This window comes from Exophiala aquamarina, assembly GCF_000709125.1.
Source record: "Exophiala aquamarina CBS 119918 chromosome Unknown aczIA-supercont1.2, whole genome shotgun sequence".
NCBI classification, from domain to species: Eukaryota; Fungi; Ascomycota; class Eurotiomycetes; order Chaetothyriales; family Herpotrichiellaceae; genus Exophiala; species Exophiala aquamarina.
In genome coordinates, this window is record NW_013550586.1 from 567,281 (window position 1) to 579,251 (window position 11,971).

General features: G+C 52.4%; 3 protein-coding genes across 3 annotated transcripts; all 3 read left to right on the forward strand.

Annotated features, from left to right (window-relative positions):
- Positions 1 to 2,813: 2,813 nt before the first annotated feature.
- A1O9_02052 (uncharacterized protein) lies at positions 2,814 to 3,364 on the forward strand (the record flags this gene model as incomplete). Its single annotated transcript, XM_013407627.1, has 2 exons — positions 2,814 to 3,157; positions 3,208 to 3,364. 2 exons carry the CDS (start codon positions 2,814 to 2,816, stop codon positions 3,362 to 3,364), a joined length of 501 nt encoding a protein of 166 aa, XP_013263081.1.
- A 5,203-nt stretch (positions 3,365 to 8,567) lies between these two features.
- A1O9_02053 (uncharacterized protein) lies at positions 8,568 to 9,719 on the forward strand (the record flags this gene model as incomplete). Its single annotated transcript, XM_013407628.1, has 1 exon — positions 8,568 to 9,719. One exon carries the CDS (start codon positions 8,568 to 8,570, stop codon positions 9,717 to 9,719), a length of 1,152 nt encoding a protein of 383 aa, XP_013263082.1.
- Positions 9,720 to 10,259: 540 nt separating this feature from the next.
- On the forward strand, positions 10,260 to 11,433 carry A1O9_02054 (uncharacterized protein; the record flags this gene model as incomplete). The annotated part of the gene is made up of 2 exons (XM_013407629.1): positions 10,260 to 10,512; positions 10,562 to 11,433. 2 exons carry the CDS (start codon positions 10,260 to 10,262, stop codon positions 11,431 to 11,433), a joined length of 1,125 nt encoding a protein of 374 aa, XP_013263083.1.
- Between the last annotated feature and the right edge of the window lie 538 nt (positions 11,434 to 11,971).

Sequence of the window (11,971 nt, forward strand, 5' to 3'; positions counted from 1 at the left end):
CGGCGGTCCAGCAGTGGCCGTTGGCACAGCTATACCTAGGTATGTGCTGGGCACGGGTGCTTCTAGGTTTGAGCGAGCGTGAGTATAGCTACACCTTGCGTGGCTTTTGCAAGGTGCAACATTTGAGCATGCCGGCGTTTTGGTTTCGTTTTGGATGGACTTGGGTCAGCAGGTGGAAAGATTGCCTGATTGACAGGAGGGGCATTACCAGCGATTTGACTCAAGCACCGGTTGGAGGCTGAAGGGTCACGGTAATTGTGCATCAAGATCGTCGGCATGGGCATCAAGACGAACAGCAACATCAAAGTTCAAAGGTGCGGTAGAACGCGGTGTCGTTCTGGTCGCAACTACAGGCACAAAAAGTGGACACTATACGTACCGCCAACGAGAGATGATTACATGAACGACGTAGACCAACTAGTTAAATAGGACATGCTCAGGATGGGAGCAGATGGAGTTGGGTTGAAGGGGCCGAGAGGTGTAATACGGAGGGACATTGTAGTATACAGCAACTAAGAAGAATGTAATGCTTGTCGAAGAAGAAGATAGAAAGTGATGACCCGGAGTGCGAGATCCTCAGTGAAGGACGACGTTGCAGTGGTTCGTTGTGCCGGCAAGCCAGGTGATTGACGACTGCAGTGTGATGTCGTGCAGGCTCAGGCCGACGATCGGCTGCAAGCCAGTGACTTGGAGGACGTGCCAGCGCCACCACTGTCACCAGCAGGCCTATACCGAGCGCGTAGGCTGTGGGTGGTTGAGGCGCCAAGAACCGCACCGAGTGGCAGGCACGACTGACGGGGACTCGGAATTCGATTCGAGCAGGTGGGGGAGCCATCCAAACGGGGAGCCACACAGTCACTACAGAAGGCGAAACCACGACAATTGGACGACTTCCACCCTCACATACGGAGGACAATAATTATCATCACTCTCTGCAGCCACATGGACGGGTGACGGAGACTCCATGCTCTTCTCTATAGATCAGCCCTACTCCGGCCATTTGTACCGAGTTGCTGAGTATCCTTATTGAGCCCCGTGTTGCTTGTCCATGATATTGTACAGAGTACTGTCCTCCATCGTCGGTATTATTCAACGCCTAACAGACCATGCACCCACCAGCATCTGTCCCCAGACCTGGCCCGAACAGAGCCTGGCACAGCTGCTATAACTGGGCTAATTCTTGTTTCAGTTCCAGACATGCCTGGCTTCTACCCGAGGAATGGGTTTTGGGATGAAGTCTACCACCTAAAACCGATGAACCGTCACCCCTCCGCGCCCAGCCCAGGGCTCCCCTCGCCACCTCACGGGCTCCCCCCTCCCCACCGAATTCTTCACGCCCGCCGCAGTCTGAAGCTCATCCTCGACCACCCCCCTCCCACCGCTACCGAGTTCCGTCCACTTTGGCAGCCATCCCACACCTAATCACCACAATCACTTCTACACTAGGCCTGGGGTGCTCTAACAATCTTAGAGTTGCCTCGTAACTCCGTTAAGTATCCGATACAAAGTGTGTTCTGCATTTACGGCCTTCGACCGTTCCACAATACGGTCACCACCAGCACCACATTCCTCCCTCCGCGCTTGACCCTTTCCTGGCCCAGCTCCTTGCTGCTTCAGCTCGACCTCTTAGACCCGGCCTCACTCCCATCGTTCCCTCTATTCCGTCCATTCCCACCCACACTGACCGCCGCCCCCGGGGCTCGTGCAAAGGCACACCCCCTCATCCCATTTCATTTTGTGTGCGTGCGTGCGGATAAGGAAGAGCAAAAATCAAAAATCAAAACCCTAGGCCCGTATGGAAATACCGCAGTATTGAAAATACATCCTCGCTGCATCACAACGTCTCACTCCCATCACCCCAAAACGGCATTCAGCCTCAATCGAGTTCATCTCTGACCGGTTTCCCTCGGTCACTCATTTCTTCCAATCCATCACCATCGTTGTCTACGTCCGCGTCCGCGTCCACCACGTCCGACCCTCTGCTGTTACTACCGGGCAACGATCAATCCCTCCTGAAAACCTTGCCCTGCAGAGACATGGCTACGAGTTTTCCCCGATTAGTCTTTCCCACCCCTCCCCCCTAGTCCACTCTATACCACCACCACCTTATTCCCCCATGCTCGCTCCTCGAACAGCCACTCCCGTCCGCCGTTTTTGATTCTAGATCCCGCAACTAAGGACCCCGAAAGACCTGGCAAAACTCTCGCTGATCCAATCAGCAGCTGTTGCTTCCCGTTTCCCTCCCTGAAAATCGGCTACCGGCTGGGACCATTCCCGCAGACCTGAGCTAACAAACATCCATGTCGCCGCTTCGTCAAGGAGGGCCATCCTCCGCTCTCTTTGGCTGCTCCCGCTTCAAATTTGCCCTCGCTCTGCTGGGCGGAAGGTTACGGACGGTGCCGACCCTGTCTCAAACTTCTCATCACATTGGTCATATCCTTCCTCCCTCTTATGTCAATCCAACTTTGCGAGCGGGGTCGCTGGCTCTGGGTGGCTCTTGATGACACCACCCTCGACACACTGTCCAAATCATATTGGCCCACCGTCACCATGTGTGAGTTGGCAATCTATCCCCCTGCTGCGAGGGTGACAGCGGCTGCTCCCTCTTGCCTATAAAAGCGTGCTCGGTTGTCCTCCAAATCCTCCTTCCTCCTTCTTCCTTCCATATCACTCATCTTCAGAGTTTTTCCAAGACCCTTAGATCTTCCCATCTGTCATTGAAGCCATAGGTTCAGCTGACCACACTATCCCGACTCTATACTGGACTGACTTAAGCACACTACCACTCACCCAACCTAACAGACACAAACAAGATGACCTCCATCTCGCGCCATCCTACCCACTATGCTTCTCATCACAAGTCCCCACCAGTCATCATGCCGCAGAAGGGACAAAGCTACAACTATCCCGTCTCTAGGGCGATGTCGCCTCCGTCGGATTTATCTGAAACCAGCTCCTACGGCGGAAGCCGCTCGTCTGGTGGTTCTTACTCCGTAAGCTCGGGCCGCAGCTATGCTCCCAGTCACAACAGCGACCACGATTCTTATAGCTCGCACCACGGCGGATCTATCGATGTCATGGACACGTTGAGCCAGAGAATGAACGACGCATTTGATCCCATTACGATGGATCGCGCCTTGGTCTCTCAAGCCCAAACGTGAGTATCAAGCCCAAAAACAGAATCATGCAGCCGCTAATTCTGGGCAGATCCGGTCAGCTCAATGCAAAACAGCGCGAATTGCAAGAATTGCAGGCGCTCGCACAAAGAAGATTGAAGACCGCCAGAGTGAATTTTGCCGAGGGAATAGATGCTGCACGAGAGACCAGGCGAGATATTGAATATATCTCCAAGAAAACATCGTAAGTCTACCCGGGATCTTGACTGGCGATTGCAGGTTTGTTGCTTGCTAACAAGTGCTACCCAGATCAATGAAGTCTAAGGCTGAAAAGAAACACCCGGAAGCTTACGCAAAAGCCAGCCGAAGCCGCCATTGATTTCATGCGATCACGAATCACGATGGCAACGAATTTCCTTGATTTGATGACCGAGACGATTTTCTTACGATTTTCTTATTTCTTCCCAGTGCTTTACTTGCGAGATGTGGAATGGTCAGGGCTCGAAATGGCACCCCTTTGTCTTCACAGCCTGACACTTTAGACGACGTCTAATCACAGCAAATCAGATTTCATCAACAATGTTGATCATTCATTCGTCGGGAACCCAAAAGCCAGCCTTGGCGGTCGTCCGCTGGTGTCGTTGACGTGGCAGTCACTTTAAGTTCCGCTCCACCCCACGAATTGGGCCAAGCGACTTGCTGCTTTTTGCCCCGCAAGGTGCAAAACGCTGCATGACGCCAGAGCCGTTCGGTCCAGAATGCCAGGAACGCTTGCCGATTGCACTGCAGCGATCGACTGTGCAGCAAGCCTTCAACCGACCAGTTTCCGACTACCACCAACCGCAGAACCAGCCCTTGCAGATACGCTTGCCAATTTCAATGATTTGGTGTGACCCCCAGAATCACGTTGATTGGCCATAGACTCGATCTTGGTCGTTTGGCGGCCGTTCCTCCGTCACAAGACCTGTAATCTGCAGGTGATGAGGCATAGAAGCTGCAGACGGTGTGGAGATTTCGGTGTGTTGGCTAAGCCGAATTTGGCCCTGGGCCCGGGATTCGGTGGCCTGCGTTGGATGTGACACTGGTGAACTGGGTGATGGTTGTTTTTCAGAGGACTGAGAAAGATGATTTTCTAGGGGAGGCTATCTGAGTGTGTGGCGGATTCCATGTGCTGGGACTTGTCAGGCAGGGCTGGGTCACTGTGGAAATCGGTCTTGCGAGTCCCAATTTTCCCATTCTGCTCTTATGTATTCCTATATCCTCGGGCTTCCAGGACGAAAATGACATGAAGCATTGCCACCCCGGCCGGCACTTCTCGGCATGCGATCCTGGTGATGGCGGAGATTGTTGGGGGGTACAAAGCCCCATTCTTAGGGGGGGAATTTTAGACGTGGGCGCTGTGAGGAGCGTAATCGTTAGGTATTTACGGGCTGTAAAGCGTTGACCTTGCTCCTTAGAAACTTCGCTTTCGAGGGCACATAATAACGTAGGAGGTCCTAGCAGTAGCCTTATTCTGGTCGCTAAGGCCTGCCCAGTAACCATCGCTCCTTTTCTCATAGGCAGTCTTCCTTGGGGCCTTCCTTCCGCCAGACAGGCCCACAAGTGCTCAGTAGTACTACCATTTGTAAAAGACTGCCATGCGGGCACCTTTGCTTTCGCTTTCCACGTGCAGACGTCTTCAGTGGAGGTTCGTTCTGTTTGTTCTCATGAATCTCTCATCGAGCCATCCTCCTCTCAGCTTTGAGGAGACACCAGCGGCCAGGCCCGTGTGCTAATTCTTCTCTTGCCATCTCCTGTGTGCATTTTTCAACGGGGACCTCTAGCCCTGCTAATGCCATCATTCCCCATCCCTACTAGAAGATGCCTTGCTCTACCCACCAGGTCTAGGCAATCCCAGTACCTTGTGCCTACCTTGGCATACCGTGCTACTGGGAACTGACCACAGGACAAAGCCCCATCTCATCCAGAGCTCATTCTGGTTGCTGTTCATACGTCAGAGAGTGCTTTCCACCCTCAGCCTGATATCCTCATGGCGGCAGCCCTGCAGGCCCTGATATCGAATGGCTCCCTGGGCGGCCATGCCCATCAAATGAACCGACATGAGTCCCGCAGGCAATACTCTGCGATTCGATTCCCCTTGCAGGTGTTTCAAAGCATTCCAGGCTTCCAGGTTTACAAAGCGCAAATGCAATGGACAATGCCGGTGTCTGTCACTCATCAAGCGCAGCCCGTATGATCGATTGCAGGTCGAAATGTTGGGTCGCTGTGCAAGCGACCGAAGAAGATTTCAAGAAAAGCCAGGGTGTTCTCCTTCGCCTTCTCCCTCCTTTCAGCTTGAGACAATGAACGAGAGGTTTGAAGACGGACGGCTCGGTCCGCGGCGCGGAAGGGAGTTAGCCTATTCGCCGTTGTTTACCGAAACTGGGGACTCAGGGGGGCCTGGGCTGGCTGGTGCTCTGAGTGAAGGAGGGCAGATGCGACAAGCAATGCCGCTGCTCGAGGTTTTCTAACGTCGCGATTCCTTGAAGTATGTGATGGTTTGGATATTTGGCTGCAAGAGGTTTTGATTTAACTAGTGCGTAGCCTTAAGTTCGATGTGTGCGTTGGATGGTCTCAGAGTGGGGCCCACTGGCAAGGCTTGGGAACGAGGGGCTTAAGTCAACCTAAGAGACTAAGACTAAAAAATGGGGGCATTAACGGGGAGACACTAAGTAGGACTCGGTACACTCAGATAAGGTGGCACCTAAGATATCGACACAAACCCGGCTCGACATGGGTAGGGCCACAAGCGCACAGAGGAATTTGCTTGGATTTATGTTTTAACTTCGGGGCTTGGGCATTGATAAATCTCCAGCTTCCAAGTATCTTCAGGTCTCGTAAGGAGAAGCTGATGCGGCGAGTCACTAATCTTTCCATTGTTCGCAACTTGAAGACTCCGCAGCTAAAGACAAACAGCGCGCTGCATGTATAACCGACCACGACAAATCCGCATCAAAGGCATTTGCTTCACTTGGTCTTCTCACATGGTAGTTAGTTCTGCACCCGCATCCACGTATCGTGTCGTCCGCTGTCGGGGTTGATGATTGTGCACCGGGAGGGGGGCGGATTATATCCAGAAGAAAAGGAGACCTCCGCCCCCCCCCCACGAAAATAAACAAATGACGGTGTCATCAGACACGAGAGATAGAAAGAACAAACAGGTCACGCGCTTGGCTGGCACTGACATGGCGTGGAGTGGGAGCTCGACGGGCTACATAGGACTCTGGAGAACGCCAGACTCCAGACCAGCGGCCGGCTTGTGAGGTCGTCTCGTCTTCACGCGGATGTATCCTATATATCTAACAGGCAAAGGAAGGTCAGATGTCGACGGCCAACGCCGGCTTCTATGTATACAAAAAGTCCGAAATACCCAGGAGTGAGATCACTGAGATGAGATGGTGGTACTGTCCGTGAGAAGAGGCCCCCCTCTTCCGTCTTTTGACTAACTAGATCAGATGAGTGTTTTTCTTTCTTTCTGCGGCAGTATATCTATCACGCAAGCTGGCTACAAACAAAAAGTATCCGACAATCTCGACGCCTGATCCGGTTCAAATCCCCCCCGTTCTCCAGGCTGGTTCGTTGTTCGGCAAATGACGGGCGACAACAGACCTTGCAAGGCCCGAGGTTGAGACGCAGAAGCAAGCGATTCTGGATCTGCAACTGTGCAACTGGAGGTCTACGGGGGATGGGTCCCGTCATGGTACAGGTACGGGTACCTCGGACGGCGTACCGTAAATGAGTCCTACTAAGGCTCTGAGTCTCGAACACGGAAAAGAACCCATTTTGAGCCTCTGGCAGGGGAAGGGGCTGCGATGCGCTCCGTGGACTTTCAGAGGGTCGCATGTCACGTCGACTGTCAACGTTTGTTCTCAAATACAATCGCGGATCCAATTCGAGGATCCCTGGTCGGGACAATGTGTATTTGTTCGGATGTGGGGGATCTTAACTTACTGATCGCAATGCACACCTTCTCTTCTGCCCGCTTCATCATCCTTTTGGGGGGGTGCATGTGGTACGCCTCCACAATTCACATGGACTTCCTCTTTTTCTTTCTTTTTCTTTTGGACGATACCTAGCTGTCAGAGGGTGACGGCGCTCAAGGCCAAATGATGATAGCAGAGTCGCAACTCGACGAGGAGCGGCGGATTGCAACGTTCTTCTGTTGGGCGAATCGTAGTTTAGTCGGGCCGGATGGCCTTTTGTGTGTAGGACATATCAACGCTATATGGCGTTGAGGTACTGACACCGACCTAGGCATACACCTAACGAGGTACTTGCTCGGTTGGAGGCATGCCTACGGAGGTCTTTCATCGATAGACCAAGCGGGGCCCTGTCCCGTGAGGAAGACTTGCCACGGAGATGAAAGACTGCGTATCCTGGACAGGGCAGGCTCCTTGTCACAATTTCCCAAGGAAGACAGGCGGTGCGCGATTGAAGTGTCTTCGAATCTGGCAAGTTGCCGGCGGTTGAATGTAAATTTGCTTATCCTTCTGCCTTAGCTGGAAAGAGTGACATCAGAACCTCGAGGGGTTCGATGCGCAGGAGGTTGTGGTTGTTCATGCCCCCTCCATGATCGCGCACAAGGTCATTCTAGCTTGCCTCCTTGGATCGTCCTTGGTTTGCCTGACCTGTGCAAGGGTTTCAGTGAGACGGGACAACCTTCTTAACGTCCTCCAAGACTGGGGCTGTTGACACTTCGATTGTGACTACCGCTGCACACTTTAGGTAGCATAGGGATCGGGTGAGATATACTACTGCATTTAAATCGCCTAGTTTTGCCACAAAGTTAACGCGTCCTCCTTAAGCCTTTCAGCGCTCGATTGTTCCGCAATTATCAAGCAGGTAGGGGGGAGGGCAGGGACAATTCCGGAGCCCGTACGTCTTCAAAACCGAATACCTCTTGATAAAGGCAACTTAGTTCGTAATATCAGCTAAGACTGGACGCGAATGTCCCCCAGGTGCTTCAGGTCTTGTGCCGGGCCGCAGCCGATATGGGATGTGTCCGAAGTGTTTCTTGCACCAGCCGGGCCACAGTTCTCCTTCACAAACCTGGACACTCTCTGCTGGTAGTATTAAACCCAGTGGAGTGACACGAGGCGGCGATGTTTACTCTCCGAACACTGGTCCACCATGCGACACTGCATTGCCCAAACCATCCATTATGCCTATTGCGATGGTAGAGAAGAGCAGGCGAATAGGAAGTTCGCTTGAGGCTTGCGGCTTGTCCTTTTGCTTGGCAGGCACGGTCACGTGCCTGCCGATGGAAAGTCCATGCTCGTCCGTAAATTTTATTTTGCGTGAAGCGCATGAAAGTTCTCAAAATGAGCATGCTAATTCTTCTCTGTCCAACAACATTAAACACGGTTCTAGCAGCAGCTCAATTGTTCTGCACTCTCATCGGCCCTCATCAACATGGCTATTGACACTACGCCTGCGAGTTTGCTCTCGAACCTCACTTCTGCGCTGACCTCTGTAAGATTGGCAATTCCCACCGAGACATCAGCGAATGCTGAGGGGATTTCTTTGCTGGATGTGAAAAATGATCTTCTCCTCTCATACCTGCAAAATCTTGCCTTCCTCGTTATCATACGACTCCGCCATGACTCCAGCGATGATATCATCCGAAGCGAGGTAATCAAGAAGTTAGGCGAAGTACGAGTCTACCTGGAAAGAGGCGTGCGCCCATTGGAAGGAAAACTCAAATATCAAATCGATAAAGTTGTTCGAGCCGCAAACGAAGCAGTACGGAGGGGGGCCACTGAGCGGGCTTCGGCCTCGTCCGAAAAGCCCTCCACGGGCCCAGCAGCTCACGAGTCTCATTCCCAGGGATCGGAGGATGAACGATCTGAAGTTGATGAAGACTACCTAAACCAGGCGGTCCATGAGCCGTCTGTCGGGCCCAGGGCGGCAGCTCTCCTTCGGAATGCATCTGTTCCCTTGAAGAAGGACTATCACTCCAATAAATCTCGGAGTAGCGACCACTCAAGACCCGGCGCATACAAACCCCCGCGCATAAATCCTACCGCCATGCCGGAGCCTTCATCTCACCGAGATCGGGATGAAAAACCTGCTCGTAAACGCAGGTCACAATTATTGGATGAGTACATTGACGAAGAAATCTCATATGCACCACAATCTCAGCCATCGATTGGGTCTGGCGGCACTATCCTCCAGCAAGGACGAGGGGCCATGTCTAGCCGCGACAGAGAAAAAGAGCGCGAAAGGACAGCTTATGAAGAGCGCAACTTCACACGCCTACCAGCTCTGAGCAAAGCTGAGCGGAAGAAAGAGAAAGCCAAGTCGCAGAGAGACACGAGAGAAGTATTTGGTGGTGAGGATTGGACGGGGCTTGGTGGGCTGGGTGATCGAATCAACAGGACTGTCGCTTCTGGGAAAGGCAGGAGCGAGGGCGTGTTTGAACGGAGGGACAAGAGGAAGAGAGACACAGTAGATGGACCACGTGGGGATGGTACAGTGGGCGGCGTTGGTATTGGTGATACCTTCGAGAAGCGAAGGAAGATTCTACAGCAAAGGGCGGAGAAGAAAGTCAGACGGAAGGGGTGAGCTCTGGGGCTCTGAGGCTCTGAGGCTTTGAGACTCTGAGACGTGAACAGTGCTACTACGGGCTTCAGACTAGGGCTATTGTGAGTGAGTGGCTGTCCCTTACCCCATGGGGCTCAACTCTTTGATCAATCCAATCTTGGTCCCATGGCTATTCATACGTCAGTAGCACCTTGGAAACCTCCTTAAGCGGCAACCTGGCTATGCTTCACTAAACGCGCGCACTCGGAAAATTAATCTCTTTTGTCTTTAAAATCTTCACCTGCCTCCTGATAGGGATGAGTTCCATCTGTTTTAGCTGCTCCGATAGCCCAGCTGGGTAGATGAGTCTGTTGGGAAGAACTTCGATTCTCCTCGAGCGCTGGTGGGCTTTTGGCGGATGTAGGTTCTCGTCGGTAGTTTTTCAGTGATATCTTGTCAAGACTCACCACCAACGCAAGAGGAAAAAGAGTGTAAACAGTGGCTTGGCACGCATGACCTCACCCTGCAGGAACCCGTCTTATATTCCACTCCGCACGTCAAACAACTCTCCCGGCATTTACGATGTCGGCACCACACATACCGAATTTAAACTCTCTTCGGCGAGGACCACGAGGAAGGGGTCGAGGCTTAGGAGATCGTCCTGGAGGTGTGAGTCACAAACATGTGGATCATGATCAAGTTGTGCGAAACACCGACAATGATGCTGCCACCTCCCGATTAAGCGCCGTGGAGGCTGGATATCTCGAGGATCCGTTTGCCAGACTCCTTGCACCAGGGGATGGCGTTCAGCGGCGCCTACCTCTCATGAATCGAGGTAAGGCTTTGGCGATGGATGTAAATCTCATCGAGTTAACGATCGTCAGGGACGTACGTTAGAACGGCAGCAATTGATAAGATTGTCTACAGGTTTTTATCCTCCAGGGAATCTGGGCGCAAGCAAATTATCTCTCTTGGGGCAGGCAGCGACACCCGGTACTTCCGGTTGAAGCAGAAACAACGCGGTCTTGACCTGGCCTATCACGAAATCGATTTTGCAGCCAACACACAACGCAAGATCAGCCACCTACGAAGTGTTCCCTTTTCTAATCAAGCCAAATCATTGTGTGGTATCGACTTGCAGGCCTCTGATGTTGAGGTTTCTCAAGATAGGACCAAGTTATCCTCGACGGATTATTTTATCCATCCCCAGGATCTGAGAAGCTTACCAAAGATTGAGACCGGGCTCACTGGGATTGACACTTCCCTACCGACGCTCATCCTCTCAGAGTGCTGCCTCATCTATCTGCCTCCAGATGACGCGGATAGTGTTTTGGACTGCTTCGATCGAATCTTCCCACCAACCACACCTTTGGCGATTGTGATCTACGAGCCCATTCGCCCATTCGATGCGTTTGGGAAGACGATGGTGAGAAACCTCATGGAAAGAGGTATTCAATTGCAAACTCTGGAGAAATACTCTGGGCTTGAAGAACAACGACAACGACTAAACAATCACGGCTTCGTTGTAACTTCCAATGGATCAATAGCTGGAGCGGAAGCAGCCGACATTGATGCCATTTGGCATAGGTGGATCGACCCTGAGGAAAAGGAGAGGATCGAGGGGTTGGAATGGATGGATGAAGTGGAGGAGTTCGTCCTGTTAGCGAAGCATTATTGCATCTGCTTGGGTTGGAGGGGATTTGGGGATGGCTCTTTATGGAGCCCGCTGCTGCAATCACTCGAGACGGGCGGGTGATTTACGAGGAAGGCGTAGAGTTAGTGTAATCGTGGCCATCCAGCGACGATCTCCAAAGAAAGGAGCACCAATGAACACTGGATCCAAGCGATGTGGGCCTTTGTGTTATTGAGCCTCCGGTAACCCAGGGGGTCCCGCAGGAGGAGAGTTTGATCAATTTATTATCACGTGAGCTGCCCTGTGACTGCCAAGAACAGCAATCAAAGCGGAAAGCGGAAAATCTCCCGTCACAAAAGAAGCTTCCATCCACCTGTCGGTCAATTTACACCCACGACTGTTCGTGTCAGAGTTGCCATAATCCGAGAAGTCAACAGTTGACGGATAGTCCGGGATTCCCTCGTCGTGTATACCCCGTATACCATGCATTCGAAGGTTTTCACTTGCTGGGCATCGCACTGAAAGTCGCCTGATTAAAAACAGGCACTCTGGAGGAATTCACGCGACAGTCTTCCGTTGCTCTAAGAAGTCTGATTGCAATGCGAAATCACCATCTCGGCGGGGCCTTGGTATTCAGTCTAGTCGCAGGCGTCACCCCGAC